General features: G+C 43.1%; 1 protein-coding gene across 1 annotated transcript; it reads right to left on the bottom strand.

Moving 5' to 3' along the window:
* Window positions 1-11,451: 11,451 nt before the first annotated feature.
* On the bottom strand, window positions 11,452-12,780 carry LOC126040953 (beta-keratin-related protein-like). Its single transcript, XM_049806064.1, has 2 exons — window positions 12,764-12,780; window positions 11,452-12,229 (listed from the first exon to the last, which is right to left on the bottom strand). The coding sequence occupies exon 2, from the start codon at window positions 12,207-12,209 to the stop codon at window positions 11,847-11,849; it is 363 nt and encodes a 120-aa protein (XP_049662021.1). The 5' UTR covers window positions 12,210-12,229; window positions 12,764-12,780; the 3' UTR covers window positions 11,452-11,846.
* Window positions 12,781-19,227: the final 6,447 nt, after the last annotated feature.

The following is a 19,227-nucleotide window of genomic DNA, read 5'->3' as shown; positions in this document are numbered from 1 at the left end:
CTTTCTAGTCTGCATTATTCTTTCTGCAAATGTTTACTCCACTTTGCATCTACATTAAAATGCTGCTGCATCAAACCATTGGCCTTCTGAATCTCCTTTTTCCTCTGCTACTTATTTGCAATGGTCTCTTGGTGACACTCAGCCTTGTATAGAGGAACAGAAGATGGCTTGGAGACTCTTCCTAGACCACTCAAAACATCATGCTCAGGTAAAATTAAGGATTTGGTTCTGCTCTGCAGGCCCCTGTGTGAAAACGGTATGTCAGTTGTAAAATCCAGGTTGCAGTCTGGAAACCAGTGAGCAGAAGCTCCATGCACAGAGAAACATGGTTCTCCATTTTCTAGTTATATACCTCTAGATTATGGCAAAATTTATATTTTTAGAGTATCCTGTTCTAACTCATAACAAGTCCTATTTGGAGGCCTTCTTTTCTATAAACAAACTGAACTGAGACAGGTTCAAGATATTCTTCATATTTCTGCATCAAAACTTTTCCAGCCTGCTTTTGCAAAGAACTCTTTTTCACATGTAAGTGTTAACAGTCACATGTGGACCTGGAGCACCAGTTTCTTACTTGCTGCTGGATGTCCTGGTCAAAGCCCCAGGTGCCTACATCTCCCTGGCTGGTGCCAGCAGTGGATCCCTCTAGGCAGACACCATTTAGGACATCAGGTGTGTCCTGCTGATGCCAAGCAATTTCAGATGCTGTTTTTATGCTAAAGATTATGTTAATTTCATTCTTCCGTAATGGCTACGTACATATGTTTGCTTATTTAACTCATGGTCTTTTTGTGCCTAAGAAATACCATGTCATTCTTGCAATTATAGCCACCCAGAAATATCCCAAGACTTCCGCAGAATAAAGGGAGTCAGGGTGCTTCACAAACATGCACTGATGTATTACACATATAAAGTGGTATGTTAATATAATGTTAATAGTATATTACTTGGGTTACATTCCCCAAGACTCTGTAATAACTCATTTGGAAAAAAAGGTCATGTTTTCACACATGTTTATCTCCATATCTTCTCAGGATATTTTTTTCTAGTAAACTGATGATTTTCACTATAAGGTTGCTTTTCTTTTGTTTTACGATGATACCTTACATCTGAAAGATCAAGACATAGGGCTGTTTCCAATCAGCCCAAGGTTAAGAGAGGGGCTTACAAAATACATTTGGACCCCTCATCTCAGGAGTTCCAGAAGTGCAAGTTCACTCTCCAGGTGACCACATTTTAAAACAAGCTGTTTTTTTAACATTTAAAACACCTAAACAAACCAGTTTTTATCCCTCTGTTGAGTAGAGTTTGATAGTTCAAAGAGCTAAAAACCCAGCAGCCTAAGTGTTTTATTAGGGAAACCACTTAGATAGCAACCATGTCTAGCCCCAAGCTATCAGGCTAGAAAAACTTAATGCTGCATGTTCACAACTAGCAACCTTGTCTCCCCAGCTCCCCATCACAAACCCAACTAATCCTAGAGGTTAAACAAATTGGGTATTTGAGGAGAGCGGTAAACACTGGAAAACAGGAAAACCTGATGTATTGGCTTTGTGAGGCAAGGTTTTGGTAGCAGGGGTGGGGTTACAGGGGTGGCTTCTGTAAGAAGCTGCTGGAAACTTCCCCTGTGTTCCAGAGAGAGCCAATACCAGCCGGCTCTAAGACGGACCCACCGCCAGCCAAGGCCGAGCCAATCAGCGATAGTGGTAACACCTCTGTGATAACATTTTTAAGAAGGAAAAAAAATTGGGATGCAGAGAAACAGCTGCCGGAGCAAGGAGTGAGAACGTGTAAGAGAAACAACCCTGCAGACACCCAGGTCAGTGAAGAAGGAGGGGGAGGAGATGCTCCAGGTGCCGGAGCGGAGATTCCCCTGCAGCCCGTGGTGAAGACCCTGGTGAGGCAGGCTGTCCCCCTGCAGCCCAGGGAGGTCCACGGTGGAGCAGATCTCCACCTGCAGTCCGTGGAGGACCCCACGCCAGAGCAGGTGGGTTCTCGAAGGAGGCTGTGACCCCGTGGGAACCCCGCGCTGGAGCAGGCTCCTGGCAGGACCTGTGGATCTGTGGAGAGAGGAGCCCATGGAGCAGGTTTTCTGGCAGGACTTGTGACCCCATGGGGGACCCACGCTGGAGCAGTGTGCTCCTGAAGGACTGCACACTGTGGAAAGGACCCATGTGGGAGCAGTTTGTGAAGAACTGCAGCCCATGGAAAGGACCCACATTGGAGAAGTTTGTGGAGGACTGTCTCCTGTGGGTGGGACCCCATGCTGGAGCAAGGGAAGAGTGTGATGAGTCCTCCCCCTGAGGAGGATGAAGCAGCAGAAAATAATGTGTGATGACCGTAAACCCCATCCCCGTCCCCTGTGCCGCTGGTGGGGTTTGGTAGAGAATCCGGGAGTGAAGTTGTGCCCAGGAAGAAGGGAGGGGTGGAGGGAAGGTGTTCTGAGATTCGGTTTTATTTCTCATTACCCTACTCTGGTTGATTTGTAATAAATTGAGTTAATTTTCCCCAAGCTGAGTCCGTTTTGCCCGTGACGGTAATTGGCGAGTGATCTCTCCTGGCCTTATCTCGACCCACAAGCTCTTTGTTATATTTTCTCTCCCCTGTCCAGCTGAGGAGGGGGAGTGATAGAACAGCTTTGGTGGGCACCTGACGTCCATCCAGGGTCAACCCATCACACCTGAGCAATAAACCAGGTCTAGATAAACCACCAAAGCTACCATTGCAAAGATACTTGGCAACAGCCAGGGACCCATCTTTCCATGGCTGGGAAAGTCTGATGGGGCAATTAATAAATGTCTCCATCAGAGGATTTGGAGGTTCCTCTTCATTCCCAAGTCCCTTCCCAGCCTGGGGGGAGGTGCTCTGGGGCAGGCTGGTCTCTCCAGCGGGGATGGGGGCAAGGTTTGTGGGGCTGCAGAACCCAGATGGGATGCAGGTCTGGTTGCCCAGCTCCGTGCTAGGGCTGCTGCCCTCCTGTGGAATCAGCTCAGGCTGACTCAGACCCTGATGTGAAGGCAACTCAGCAGGGACTGCAAAACCTATCTGCAAGTCTAGGTGCATGCTCCAGGCAGTCTAGGTATGTGCTCCTGGCCAGGGTCATCATGAACCAGACATTAAAGTGGCCCGGGTTGTTGTCTGGAGCCCTTGCTACCAATCGCAATCCCAGGAGAGCTGCTGGTATGCCATGGCCTCTGCAAAGTCTTTGTCAATGCCTGTTGATGAAGATCAGCCCAGTGATAAGCCTGTGCCAGACCCTTCACTTAATCTCTTTTTCTGTGTACACCGTGAGACAGTTCCAAGTCTGCTGCCTATCACTTTCCCAGCTGTTTTGCTTTTCATCACTTTTTTGGCATCGCTAATGTTTTAGGGAAAGTAAGTAATCATTATGTCACTTTTTATAGAAAAGATAATTGCTGCCCTAAAGCTAAATGACTTGCTTTCATGGAGAAGCTTGGATCAGACTCAGCTGTTGCTATCTTTTGAAACGTCTGATATGAATTATAGTATTTCCTAAACACCATGGCTACGTTTTAATGTTTGTCTGCCCTGATATAAATGAAATAACAGACAGTTTGGACCTGGCAGTAAGAAAAAAATAGACAAGTAAAGAAAAAAAAGATTGTTGGGAGGAGAATTGATTCAAATTTACAGTTGAGGTAGGGATGCTCAGTAAGTGACAAACTTTCAAAACAGCTTTTTAATTATGAAATCTTTGGAAAGTCTGGACCCTGTGGATCTGTGTGGGGCCCCACAAAAGCCCCATGGGGTGAGCACAGAAGCCTTCACCTTCATGTTACTCCTTTTCAAGGTTACCTGGCCCTGAGCAATGCACTTGGTTACCCATGCCTATGTTTATTCTTTAGAACAGCTGCAATAAAATGCAATACAAAGGCCAATACTATGAATGTATTAAAAAGATTGGCAAGTATCAACAATTATTCCATTCTGAGCAAACAACATTTTCAAAGCAGTTAGGAATGTTTCACCACACATTTGGGCAAGTACAGTGCTCACAATGCCATATCCATCATCAAGATTTAATCTTTGCACATGAATCAGCCCTGCAAATCTTCAAGGCAATACTCTTTCATTCCCAAAGACTGAGTCAGTAAGGCATGCTAATAAACTGAAAGATACTATTTTGCAAAGGTAGTGCATAAGAGGTAGATCCTCCCATGATGCAAGTTACTATTCCCTCCCTGTAACAATTCTATGCCAGCCTACAATAGTCAACTACCAGGCTCTAAAGTGGCATAAACAATAGATGTATGCCAAATAAGAGAGACCTGACTTGAAAATATTCTTTCAAACATGCACATCTGGAGCTGAGCACCACCCAAAACCATATCTAACCACAACAAGGTCCGTACATGTGGATCAAACCCTATTTGTGGATGGAGAAAAAGACGGTGTAATTAACACGGAGAAGCCAGGATGGTGACAAAGTTCACTGTGATGGTGGATGCACTTAATTGGAAAAGGTCAGGATGGAGCTCTGCCCTGGAATTACTCATCACTCTTTGCCATAAAGAATATTTGTGTTTCTACACTTAATCCACTCCTGTTTTTCTCTTTGTTGACCAGTTTGCTGCCAGTGCATCAAAACGACCTCTAGATTATGATGAGTCACTACAAAGATCCCTGGAGCAACAGCCTGGGAAAGTCTTGGGCTTACTCAGAACAGGCATTTCAGGAGATGTTAACAATGATGGTTCTCTAACTGTGGTGACGTGCGGGGTTATTACCATCCTGGTAATTGCTGGAGTAAGACAACCCAGTGTTGACTAATCATTTCTCTTCAAAACATAACACTAGTGATGTTTCCCCAAGGAGGTTATGACTGAAAGCCTTAGAATTGGTGGTCACATTGTCAGTTAAACCAAAACTTTTTGACTTTGTTTTGGGGGCTTTTTTTTCAACTCCATGGGCCAAGCCCTCACCTAGGCATGCAGCTGAGTGGGTGGCTATGGCCAGGAGCCAGCACTGGGGTGGAAGAAGCTGCACTGCATGTCACTGCTGCCTGGAGGATGCTTCAATGTTGTGCTTTGCTTTTCTCTAGCACTTTGGGAGGGTGTGCCAGGGTGTTTGCTTCTCTGACACTGTGGTGTTCCTGAAACTCAGCTAGGATCCCATTTAGCTTCCTGGGAATGAGATGAGGAATGGGAAAGAGCTGTGAGACAATCAGAGGCTAAAGGCTCCCCATAATGACAGCTTGGGATCTGTCCCAGTGGTGACTCTATTCGGTTCTAATTGATGGGTGTTTGGAGGACAATAAATATGTTATTACAGAGTTCATCAGTTCTGGCTCTTAGGCTTTCTTTAGAAGCCTTTGGTGCTGCACACAATTGCAGCATCTAGCCTGAACTGTGGGTGTATGCCAGGACATTCCTCTGGTCCTGAGCCAGGGGCTATGCACCAGTGTGACCATCCTGTCCTTTCCAAGGCATGCAGAGGGTCAGGGAGGGGGACCTGGTTCGGTCTGATATGGAAGGACAACGCACATGTTCCCCATTATAAAACCAACTTCAGTTTCCCCTGGCAGCAGTCAGCAAACCATCATCAAAACTACTGGAAACTCATCCCTAAATTTGTATTTTCATGCTATAAATTACTCATTTGTTATTGCTGCTGACTCATAAGTGCTAGAGACCAAACCATTGACCAGAGGAAGCAGGACTGTTGAAGGGAAATGTTAGTAAAGGCACTGCTAATGCTGTTAAAGTCAGCTTTAAAAGGATTAGCATGAGCACTGTTTCTTAACAGCCACTGCTGTTCTTGCACCTATTAATTGTTAAATATAACTATCACTACTAGTTCTATAAATCTGTCTCCTGTAATTTTGCATGCTATTATTTTATGCTTATAGGAAGTAAACCCCTCAGAAAAGGCAATGTCTCATGGCCTGCATTTGTGCAGTATCTGTCCCTTTAGGTTGTCCAATATAACTGTTACTGGGATTTACAGGCTACATAATAAGGTAACAAATCCATAAGTGCTAATCTGGAATTTTCTGCTGATTCCCCAGAAAGGTGTCAACCATATTGAAGAGTGGTCAGGAATTCACTCACTCCTGTCCATTATTTTTACTGTTTTATCATTACAGCTCCTTACTGCATGTTTCAGGCTTACAGAGACTCAGCTCTCCCCCAAATAAGTCTTTCTGTGCTAAGTGAGACAAAATGTAGGAGGGATTTGCTTTAAGCACCTAATTTGGGGCTAAGCCAGACAGCTAGACTCCCTCTGTAGTCCAGTGACAAGGAGGTTTTGGGACCTCCAATCTCTGGCTGCTCTTCTGCATTTTTGGAGGAATGTCCCACTCTCTCCACTGGCTGCAATGGCAGGTTTTTAACCAGCTTGGCAGGTTTTAGGTCTACAAGTCACAGGTCCTTCAAAGCTTCTGCCCTTGCAAAGATCTCTGCCTGCTGTGGTGGATGATTTTGTTACTTCTCTTTTAATTTCTCAGGTGATCACCACAGGAATGAGCCCAGGGCAGCAGCTGGTCAACTTGGGTGCTTGTAATTGGTGATGTTAACACACTCCCGGCACAGCACATGGTACCTCACCATCCTTATCTACTTTAGGGCTGACTGAAGGCAGAATCCCCATGACGTAAGAATAAAGGGTGATAACAAACCCACAGTTGTCTTGGTTTGCAAAAATGACATGCTCACAGAGGCTTTGGTTGTGATAACCATGGTTATGAAGGTCTTGGCAGAGACCTTCCATTCTCCAGACACAAACTCTCCTGTCTTTTTCTCCCAGCCTTTGGATAAGGTCCATTGCCATGGTGGCTGTGAGTTCCACTGCTGACCCTGATGGGTGGGATAATACAGCTTTCTGAGTTGGGATTTTGCCATTTGGTTTGGCAGGATGAAATAGAATGCCTTGCGTGTAGGCTGGGCAGCAGAAACATGCCTTGATGCAATTAATTCCTCTCCTGTGCTTGTTTACACCCTTAACAATTTAAGCCCTGTCCTTTATGGCATAGGTTATGATTAAATTATGTGGGATGGTTATGACGAAGCTCTAGGCAACACTTATCTGGGTTGTTCTAATTTTTTCCACAGAATAAAGGACTTCAAAGCACCTCTGTGTGATTAACATGTTGTGGATACAGAGTTCTACTGTAATAATATTAATGACATGTTGCTGCAGTTTTAGATCTTGATAATGAGCAATAGTTTCACTTTAAAACATGATCTTATCATCCTTCAAAGCAGACCCTTCATAGCTCTGCAGGTAGAGGTTATTTTCTTTGCCATAGAAGACAATTTTTTCCTCTGCTATACTAAACCCAAAGTCTTAAATTTATGAACCCACTGGTCTTTATATGGTGTAAATTTGCTCTGTCAATTGAAAAGATACCTAAGAGGATTACCCTACATAAGATCTGGGCTTACATTGTTTAAAAAAAGTTTGAAAACCAGCCTTGTAGTGAGCTAAATTAAGGTCTCCTAATTAAACATATATAGTACAAATGATATAAGCCCTCCTTTTCCGGTGACAACTTTGCTTGTTATTTCATTGTGTAAAGAAGTTATAATTCTCCATAGAAATGGAGAGACCACAGATTTATTTAGTCTCCAGCTCTGCTTCCAGCTGGAGGATTTGGATTTCTTCAACATATTGACCAAGGAATTCTAGCCAAAGTTTTCAAAATCTAATGAGGAATTTTGCACACTTTCTTTGAAAAGAAACGTTGTCAGCTACAACTAGTGGTCATGAAGAAGCCTGCGTCAGTCAGTTGTCAGATGGGTCACTGTATGGGGCTCAGAACTAACAGCTAATCCTAAGAAAGATAATTACAGCACTTGAAAGAATGATCCAAGCAACAACATCTGATTTGCAAGTAAATGAGATAATCACAGACAAATAGGTCTTCTAGCCTCCAGGTAGTTGGAGGAATTGTATAAAAGCACTTGCAGCTCAAGGTGGTTTACCCACTTCTCCTAACTTTCTCTCATCAGTAGATCAAGTGAGTCTGATAGGGCTTATTCTTTTGACTGTTACATCTTTAGTTTTGCCTTTGGTGTAAAGCTTTGTTACTCTCAGAATTGCTATAGCTGTCTGCTCTAAACAAGTGTCTACTGCAAGCAGCCTATTGTGGGCTTTGACAGATGCGGATTTGGGGAAGTGATGTGGGACTTAGAGACCCATATGGGTTTTAGTCACTTTGCATTGAGTAGGTGAGGGTGTAAATTCTCTCCTCTACTTTGTACAGTCTCATTATAGAAATACTTTGATACTGGAGGTTATTTTTTAGGATGGTTATTTAGCCAGATTCTCATCTAACCAAATGTTCATTCTTACATATTCAGCTATGGAAGTTTAAAATTTTAACCCTTTTTCTCCTTTCACGTGTACACAGATTCATGTCTCCTGTGCATGTTTAAGGTCCGGGCAGGTAGAAATACATAGAAAGCCCCTGCTTTCAGGATAGGGCACAGCTTTGTCCTAGCAAAAGAACTCCATAATTGAGTGCACCAGCACTAAATATTTTTTTTACAGAAAATTAAAAAAACCTAGAATGTCTGTAAGTGAGAAAGCAGTAAGCTAGGCTGAGCCGAGGTCTAATCTCAAATAGCAGCTCCCCTTCTTTATAGAACAAGACATTTTAGCTCTAGACCCTGTCTGTTGCCATTGACCACTGTATTTGTGCTAATATTTGCTATAGGGGGCTCCTTGACTGCACATATTTATGTGAAAGAAGCTTCTTATTCTGTATTTAATCTATGGCTTGAGGCAAGAAGATGTACTGCAATCAGTGCCCTGAGGGACTCAGGAACTCACCTAATAAATACAGGACATCCCATTAGAGAGCTCCTGAGGGCAGGCTTCTGCTTCTGCACTGGCTGCAGGCATGGCCACAGAAATGTCACACAGTTGTTGCTTATTAGTACTTCTGCTGAGCTCTGAAGTAGCCAGAATTTCTAACAGTATTTTAAAACAGAAAGAATCAGGTCTAGCTTGGAATTACGACAAAACTTGTGGGTTTTTTTAGGCTGGCTTTTTACAGAAAGCAATCTATCCACAAGCCTTAGCAGAGCACCCAGCTGCCCTCCAAACTTCTCTGTCACTCATATCTTGTGTTCATCCCAGATGCAGGAAGGGGCTGGTGGGTGACAGCCTTCACTGCAAGGAGCTGTGCACCAATTGCAAGGGTTCAGGTGTTATTCTGATCTCCTCCCTGTGTTTCAGACTTACCTGCTTTTCAGAGAGATGTCTTACTGCAGAGACCTATGCATTCCGTACAGCAGCCCATGTGAGGTGACCTACCCTCAGCCCTTGGCTAATGTCTGCAACAAGCTGTGCATGACATCCTGTGATGACTCCAGAGCTGTCACCTACTCACCACCCATTGTCCTGACTTTCCTGGGACTGATTCTGAGCTCTTGCCCACAGGAAAGTATCATGGGCAGCTGTGGACAACACAGCATTGGCTGCCCATTTGGTTCTGGGGGCTGTCTTGGTTACAGGGGCTATAGAAATGGTGTTGGCTTAAGGGGCTCCTCAAATGGTTATGGGGGTGCATGTAATTACAGCAGACCTTACAATTCTGGATACTTATCACTGGGAAGGGAAATTTGTAGCCCATATTCTTACTGCCAGTATAGCACCTACAGCTGAGGAAGCTGTAGGCCATGCTAAATACTTCATGGGAGTTCACTGCACAGAGCAACCAGGATGTGGAAAACACAGCAGAAAATCATGAATGGGAAACTGAATCTAAGCCAGAGCAGAGCTGAGAGCTCACTGCTTTGATTGAAGCCAGCAGGAGCTGTGAGCTCTCAGCAGTGCCCCAAAAAACAGGCATACAGGTAAAGCTGGTCAAACTGTATAATTACACACACACACACATGCAGATGAAAAAAAAAAAAAAAAAAAAAATTTAGTCAGGGTTCAGGAAAGAAAAAGAATTTTTCAAGGAAGAAGGAGAAAAAAAAATAATCTACCTGGAAAACAATTCCTTTCAAAATCTCAACTTTTAAATTTTAAAGCAGAGAGTAAAAGCAACTTTTTAGAGAGATGTCAAACAGTTCATAATGTTTTAAACCACTTTTCCTTTTCAAAACTCTTCTTTTCTCCCCACTTTAGCTGAAGATTTTCATTGCCCTAAAGCTCCATCTACAAACAAATTTGCTATTTATTAGAAAAATATAAGCAGCTCAACATATAAGACTATTTTCCCTTTTAAACTTTAGGTTTTTGACATCTTCTGTTTATACTTTCCCACCTATGTATTTATTGCACTGTTTCTGGGGATAGGCTGGATGTTCAGCTACAAAAAAAATCTGTGCACTGCAAGTATTGAGGTGTCCTCAATACCCTTGAGGTTAAACCATGTTCAGTTTAATGTGTCATAGGAATATGTACTTTGTTTTGTGGCCTTTCACTATGATAAAAGAGTAATGGATACCTCATTTGCCTTAGTATTTCTGCTTTAAAATGAATATATTGTAAAGAGGTAGAAATAGGACATACAACTCAACTTATACAGCTGCAATAAGGAAAGCAGAAATTCTCATTCCAAATGTATGATCTAATATCACAAACTTTGTGATATAAAGGGTCCTGAAGTGTCTGTCTTTATTCTCTGTGTTATTGCAACTGTTAGCTCTGCTTCTCATGCCCATTAAAAGCCATATTGCATAACACTGACCTGGTGTTCATTCCACCTCAGTTTTCCACTTACATGTGTTTCAATGAAAAGACTTCTCTTCCTTCTGAGCTCCCTTATTTCTCTTCCAGATGATACAGTAAGTTTCCAGTAGTCACCAAAAGGCAGTTTTCTGTCAGTCACAAGGAGTTGGTTGCATTAGAAATAAGAGTTTTGGCCCTTCAGTTTCAGCACAAAGAGAATGCTCTTAATAGCCAGAGAAAATCATGCTGCATACATACCCACAGCACACTGCACACACCACTGCTTCTGCGCTGTTTGGGTCCAGCTCCATGCGGAAGATGAAGCCAGGACTTTCCCTGGATAGAAATGGAAATCTATTCCTAGTACTGGCATTTGCAATTAGCAGAAGACTTTAAGCAGCAAATACACTTTTAAAATGTAGCAAAGATAACTGAGGGCAACTCCTTTCTCTTTGTAAGCTAGAGGGAGGGTGAAGATAACCTCTGATCCAACAGTCTAGCATGATTGTTCGATCCCACTCCTTTCACCACGAATCCTTACAAAGGATTTGAGGGACGTCCACATCTTGTGGATAAGTGGACAACACAGATCTTGGCCTTTGCTGTTGATTAACGCACAGAGGAGCCCAGGTCTCAAAAGAAACATCATTTTAGCATCATTGTCCAATAGTTTTAAGCTGAAGAGAAAAAGAAACCAGGAGGCAAATGTTGTGATGCAATGTAAGCTTTAATTGAAACAGGACAAGGACTTCATAGCAGCAGAATATAACAATCCAGAGAGTACAGAGTACATTTGCAGTATGTTACAATCAAACTGGAGCTTTGGGAAGTTTTTCCACTATACCTCAAAAGCCATGACATCAGTACATATCAGAGGCCAGAATATACAGGATCTAATTTGCACTGATGTTTAGGCTTCTATAAACCACTTGAATTTAAACTAAACATTTTCTATATTTCTCAAGGAAACAGCCCCTCAAACAAAGAGTTGGGATTTTGTTAGCAGATACCTAATCCAACAGGAAGGGAAATACAGTGTCTGGGCTTGTTTCTCAGGATAGCTGCGTGTGCCCAGCTGTTGAGCACCCCGCTGCAGCCTGATATGATATCCCTCTGAAAGCCATGTCCCGCTCCTCACTTGTGGACTGAGACTTTGCTCTAGTCGTTGCTGGGTCCAGCTCCCCAGGGAATCCCTGTGGGGCTTAGCAGGGCCCACAGCTCCCACGACGGTAAGTTGTGTACTTGCGGGAATAGCAGGGGTAGGAGTACCTGCCACCCAGGTAGGCACCGGAACCAAAGGAGCTCTGGGCATTCAAGGAGCTCCCATAGCCAAAGGAGCTGCCTATCTCCAGTGGGGCTGAGGTGCCCACGAAGCTCTCCTGAGGGCAGGAGCTGAGGATGGGGCCCGGGAAGACGATAGCCACAGGTGGTGGGTAGACCACGGCACGGGAGTCCCCGCAGGAGGTGACACAGGGCTGGCTCCAGGCGTTGGCATATGGCGCAGGGCAGCTTACGTCGCAGGGTGAGTAGCTGCCATAGTTGCAGGCCTGCATGTAGGATGACATCTTTCTGGCTGGAAGTAAGCCTGAAACACACAGGGTGGGGAGAGCGTGAGTCAGGGGTGACAGTGCAGGTGTGTTTGCAAAGGGGAGCCCTCATGTATTCAAACCATACAATATTCAGAAGGTTCCTCTTCTATAGCTAAGTATAAAGTGTGATTGTAATTCATATTCAGAAATAATGAAGATTAGATAACCTGTTAGAAGTCAGCAAAGCCTCCTTAAGGACAGATGATGTTTAACCTAGCAATATTTATTTAAAACTGTTCTTAAAACTATTGTCTTCATTTGCAAAACACTCCTAGGTATAAATAAAATCATTAAGCATTCTTACTCCAAAACATGCAAACACCTTTTGAAGCCCCATTCTCTCTCCATATAAATCCCATACCCTCCAAAGCCTGCCAAGCTCAAAGAAGTTATAGAATAATTTCTTATGAAAATAATATTCTTCCAATAATAGGCAAAGACATGTTAAGTGCTCAGACATAAGCATGTTAAAACTCTTATTAAAGTGGCTTTTAAAATCATAGAACAGATTTAGCTGAAGTCAGACTTACTCAGTTCACCACCAAGGAGAAGCCAAGAAGAGTGGTTTGAAGAGCTCTGTGCTCCAAGCACTTTTATACGGTTCCTCGGAGCAGCTCCAGGGTCTGAGCCATGCTTCGGGCATGCAGTCCTTCCTGGTTACAAAACAAACTTTCCTGCATTTGTCATGTCAACGGGTGGAGGAATCTCTGCATATTGTTTGCTGTTAAGCAATTATTAGTTGAATAGTACCACATCTGTGTTGCAGCCTACAGAAATCTTCTATCTCAAAATAGGGATAGTATTCACCCTTAGTTTCTTTCTACTGATTGCAGAAATTAGCTTCCTTCTTCCTCTTGTCCAAGCTTCAAAACACATAGATCAGTAGAACAGAGGATTGTTGATTTGACAAAATAGACTTTAAAAAAAAAATAATAATAAAAAATCTTGATTTTGTCATGCTTGGTGTAAAATTTTCCAAACCTTTTAGTTGCAAAGGGAGATGAAACTTAACCACCTTGGCAAGATACTTTTCTGGTCCCTTTTTATCCCCACTCTCTTTTTCCTCAATAGGTGGAGGGAAAAAAAAATAATCTATAGACCACAGCCCTCGGGTGCTTCAGTTATGGTGATCATCCTGTTCACAGCTACAGAGAAGCAGCTCTGTAATATAAGGGCTTTTGTAATGTTAGTAGTGAGTTTCTACAGCCTGTTTTGAAGGGGTGGTGGAGAGAGGGGGACTTACAGGCTGTAGAAGTCTTCTTATCCCACTTCATTCATGGTGAATATTATTATATATTGCCCTAGTTAAAAACAACATGAAAAAGGGCAAGGAAACCCTTGCTTAGAAATGCTAGGAAGGAATTAGCCTCATGCACAAGTTACTCTGAACAGTACAGCTTTTAACAACTCCTTTGTTCTGAAACATCATGTTGGGCCCTTTCAGACAGTAGATCCTGGTCTAGCTATGTGCAGGAGTTTGCAATAAATAAATTTACAATTGGAAAATTGTATCCAGCTCCTCACCTGATGTAACAGACCACAGATGAAAGTGAGTGGTCAAATGCTGGGGTCCTCCTACACCTATGTATAAATTTGATGATCTTAAAGGATTTATATGTTAAATGCTTACAGCGTTTAGTAATTGGAGAGCTGAATTAGATTACATATGATGATTCCCCCTTGACAGGAAAACTCATTTAAGGAACCATATCCCTGCCCTACTGTGAGCTGTAATCTGCCCTCCTGTGGATTTATCAGGCAGGATGGAAATGCTCGGTTTTCTTTGCTATTTATTATAAACAGAGACATTACCCTGGTCTTGCTCCTGAACCTGCCAAGGAAACTACAACATGGAAAATAGAAAATAACATCAAGTGTAGACTCAGGGCAAGGTAAAGATGTCCCAGTGAAGGCACAGTGGTCTGGAGCAGATTTCCAGCATAACCTTTGCCAAGAATTTGGGGAGAGGTTTTTCAATGCCCTAGTTGTCCTCTGTGCATTGGGACAAGGACAACCTGCCCTCTGCACTTGCTGCAGGAGGCTCCTCCCAGTGGGTATAGTAATCCTTCCTTTCACCATACCTAAAACTACTTGGTTTCGTTTATTGGTTCCTGACAGCAGTGACTGTCCGAGCCCTCTATTTTCATGGTATCTGGGTGCCAACCTCATTTAGATAAGCTAAAGAGATAATACAATTATAATTATAAATAATAACACTAACAAGTACAAGGCATGCCTGAGATCTCCTCCCAGAGGCTCACTTGCCAAGAGACGTTTGGTAAATTATTTGGCCTCTGCTTTAATCATTTCTTCTAGAAATCATCAGTCGTCATTTCCCATTTCATGTGGGTGTTATACAGGGTTGCACAGAACAGTATTTTACCTGCTGGGAAAAATACTTACTATAGCACAAAACTGCAAATGGGAAAGGTTAACTTGGAGGCAGAAGAAATCAGATGAAAATTTGGCTGTGGTGTGCACCCAAAATATGCATTGATCCATGAGATCAGTTTAAATGAAATGAGTTTCATGGGCAAACCCCCAAAGCCCCAGTATCTGTCAGACCTGGAATGCAGTAGCAGGGAGTCCTTACCCTCGACTCTCCAAGTGTTGCAATACACTTTCCTTGGTCCCATGAAATACCCTGGAATTAAATCCTTAAAAAGCCAAATGGATGACAGTCAAGGTTGCCAATGCAGCACTAATGGTCATCTGAGTTAGGGCATACTCTCAAAGGGATGATGGAAGAATGAGTGATGGTGAAGGATGTCTATAATCCAGGCATCTACAATTATTTTCTTTCTGTGTTTATAAGGCAGATACTACCCCATGGAAATGACTGTGAAAAGTGACCCTCTGCAAGTCTTTAAGATGTACACTGTGTAATACATATTCATGCTGCCATGACACTTGAGGGTCTGAGGAGCATGCAGGGCTTTGCTGACTTCTAGCGGGTTATCTAATCTTCATTATTTCTGCATATAAATTCCAACCATACTTTATACTTAGCTGTAGAAGAGTAACTTTCTGAATATTGTATGGAGGGCAGGTCTATACCAGGCAGAGGTCTCCTGAGCTGAGTGACCAGTCACCCTTCTAAAAGGAAAGCAATGACCAGATGGTGCCAGACCTGTGCCAATTACTTTTCCTCCAGACCAGGCACTTCTGAATCATTATCTTCTTTTCTTCATCCTCACTCAATAGCCTTCTTCCTCCTTAGTCTCTGGAAATGCTCTCAGTCTATGGAGCCCTTTTTAACTCCTTCCCTGGAAATCACATTTGCTTTGTGATCATGCCAGTTTAGTTGCCGCTCATTTTAATACTCCCATCCTCATTTCTCAATCTTAGTCTTTTCTTTTTATATCTCAAGAGAATGCAAAATCTTTGGGTTTTCACTGCTTTATACACAAACATTTTTACAACACACAAAGGCATTGGGTAATTTTTATTGTTGATTTCTTGATGGGATTATTAAAAGACTGAGGTTAACTAATGTACTCAGCCACACTTTTTGATCCAGTGGGAGAGCTGGGAGGAGCACTCAGCACACCAAGTCCTCATTCTTCTATCTCCTGCACTGTGACACTAAGTCAAGAACCATTGTTTGGAGAACTGTAAGAAACAAAACAGGAGATTGTCCAGCTCCAAGACACTGACAACCTAAATACACATCTCCAAGACATAATGGGAGAAAAAATTTCTGTCTAGGCAACACAGAAGAAAAGCTCATTTACAGGAAATTAAGACTGTGCAATCAGTACCCTCGAACATAACTGACCCAGACTTTCTAGCATGTCTCAGTCCAGAAAAATAATAGGACAGGGACATGGTGGCTAACACAGGTTGCTAAGATTTAATCATATTATTTCTGCATTTCTGTTTCCAAATACAGTAAATAATGCATGTTGATGTATGAAATCTTTAGGATTAGTAAAGGGTATTCCCTAAGTCAAGGCTGATCATCATGACAATGCTTCTGCCTTGTTTCTAAGCCCAGTTACATTAGCTGAAAGCTGGATATTAATTTCTATGTTTCATATGTAAAAATTAAGACCTGTCATTAAACAGGGCACAAGCTAGTACCCTGTTTTGCAGTGCTCAGTTCTGGGTATTGCAAAAGTATTTCCCATGATGACAATTTGTACCTAACAGTCTAATGCTGAAGATGGACTTTGAATTTAAAAAGCAGGATTTACAATCACTGTTTCCAAAACTCAAATTTTGTCTGTGAATGAATTGCTAGAAAAAGCAAAAATGTTAAACTGAAATAGTAATAGAAGGTTCAAACAGACTACTATGGCTTTGGACGAAGGTCTGAGACCTTGATCTCCAGTTCTGACTTAGTATTTATAACACTGTGAAAGACAAGCAAACACCAATACATGGCCAGCTCATACAGAGATACTGGTTAAATTATAAGACAACATAATTTGAAAAATTAATTTACAGATTCATAGCAAAGTAAGTCCTGATCTTACTCTGTCCCCAGTAAAGTCAGAGTTATAACAAAGATGGAAATTGTACCCCCCCCCCCCCGCGTTTGACATACAAGATATCTAGGGACTATGAAGTAGATGTAAAACCATCCGAGGTGCAGTTTTGCACTTAGGAGAAACAATATGCACAACAGTTACCTTGATTGAGTGACATGCATAAAAGTGTATTTGAGGGACAATGAGTACAAATGAGGGCAAGAATGGTTCACTTCCCCAGGGCAAACTGAGAAACTGTATAAAAGCACCTGTAGCCCAGAGTGTTCAAACCACTTCTCTTGCAGTCTCATTTACCTTCTGCTGTTCAACCAAGTCAGTCATGTTTTTTATGGGGCAGGGGAGGGTTTGAGCTAACATGTCAGTTCAATTTCCTTCTAAGAAATTCAGATAAGGAGTGTTGTAAGAACTATTTCAAGATGTGAAACAGAGTAATAGGAAATAGAGTAAAATGCATTTTGTTTTTCTCACCTTTAATTCTAAACAGATTTACCTGTGTCACTCACCCTCTGAATGTGTTCCTTCACTGTCACTGCTTTGAATACTCGAGGGTTCCCCTTTGCAAACGCACCTGCACTGTCACCCCTGACTCATGCTTTCCCCACCCTGTGTGTTTCAGGCTTACTTCCAGCCAGAAGGATGTCTTCCAAAGGACAGGCCTGTGATGTGAGCTGCCCCGCGCCATATGCCAACGCCTGGAGCCAGCCCTGTGTCACCTCCTGCAGGGACTCCCATGCCGTGGTCTACCCACCACCTGTGGCTATCGTCTTCCCGGGCCCCATCCTCAGCTCCTGCCCTCAGGAGAGCTTCGTGGGCACCTCAGCCCCACTGGAGATAGGCAGCTCCTTTGGCTATGGGAGCTCCTTGAATGCCCAGAGCTCCTTTGGTTCCGGTGCCTACCTGGGTGGCAGGTACTCCTACCCCTGCTATTCCCGCAGCTGCGGGATACACCACCCTGCTAAGCCCTGCAAGGTTTCCCTGGACAGCAAGACCCAGAAGAAACAAATACAAATTCACAACCTGAGTGACAGGAGGAGCATGGCTTCCAGAGAGGCAGCAAGAGTCCTCAGGAGCCAGGCATGCTCATCCATCCTGAGAAACAAGCCCAGACACTGTATTTCCCACTTGTATTAGATCTCTGCTCACAATGTTCTGGCTCTGTGTTCAACCTCTTTTTACTTTGTTTTCCTGTAGATTTAATTTTATTTCTCTGTATTGTTTCCTACAGTATTGCTGTAGTCTGATAAAACCCATATATCAGTTCCAATAAAATCCTTTCTGCATCACAATATTGTTTTCTGCTTTTATTTGTATGGTTTGTAAATCTTTAGCCCACTGATGCTAAAATAATCCTCGATGACTAGTCTTTTGCATTAATTAAGGTGTTAAAAGGAAATCCAGACCTTGATACAACCCCTAAATGTTTCATAGCCATGGATGTTATACAAGTACTATGTTTTTGCTGTGTTTGATAGCCTTAGGATCCAAACCAAAATCTGATGCAGGCACATACACAGTGAACTCTACCTCAGCCCCCTATTTCCTGCATTCTGGTGCTGAAAATGCAACTGTCCCTGTGAGCATGGTGAGCCTCAATACCTCACAAGCAAGTGAAGCATCTGTGGAGCCTTTCCTTAGGCCACCTGGCAGCAATTATGTCCAAGCCACAATCTCATTTCTCCCAGCACATCCCAGAAGTACATGGGAAAGAAAAGGAAATGAGGGTCAGGCACAGCTACGAAAAAGTCAGGGGTAAGGGGAGCCTGGAAGGCATGGGCATACTTCAGGATTCAGTGTACAGCAAAAGGATATCTATTCACTCCTTGCCACAACAAGCTCACAGAGGCCTTTTCCCCTGAACAGAGAAATAAATACATCCTGAGACAGCAAGCCTGATGAAGATTACTGACTTCTTCCTCTCCCAAAATGACAGTAAAAATCTCTGATGGTCCGACTTACACAGTCTTGAAAATGCTGTTTTCCACATGCTGAGGGGCATGAACTCCTGGCTTACCTGGATTTAACTAACCACATTGTTGCCATGCTCATCAGCCAAGACAAAATCACAATCTGCAGTGGGCTGCAGCCATGTTTTAAGTTGGTCAGCACAATAAATCCTTGGAGGCCCAAGACAGCAATGCTGAGTGTAGTGCAGTGCACAGATCATGGATAGAGTGGTAGAATTCCAGCATCTTCTCAAACAGGTTTGTCAGACCTGTTGTCCAAACACACCCAGGCCGCTATCCTGGGGCATATGTGCCATTGTGATGGGTAGCCAAACATAGGCAAATGGGATGAACATCTGTCTGTCTCTTGGACACCAGCCACAGAGAAAATCCCACTGGGAAGTGTTCTGAGCACAGTCTTGCTGGGACCTCACCCTGCACAAAGCCAGCAGCTGGGCGGGTGCAGGTGTGGCTTCCCCCAGCCCTAGACTACATGGTTAAGAATGCAGCTCTTACTTTAAAAGACAGCATTTTCACAACACCCCTGTGGTCTAGGTG

The sequence above is a fragment of the Accipiter gentilis genome, chromosome 7 (assembly GCF_929443795.1).
Source record: "Accipiter gentilis chromosome 7, bAccGen1.1, whole genome shotgun sequence".
NCBI lineage: Eukaryota > Metazoa > Chordata > Aves > Accipitriformes > Accipitridae > Astur > Astur gentilis.
Note: the sequence above shows the minus strand (reverse complement) of the source record. Positions and strands in the feature narration are given on the sequence as shown.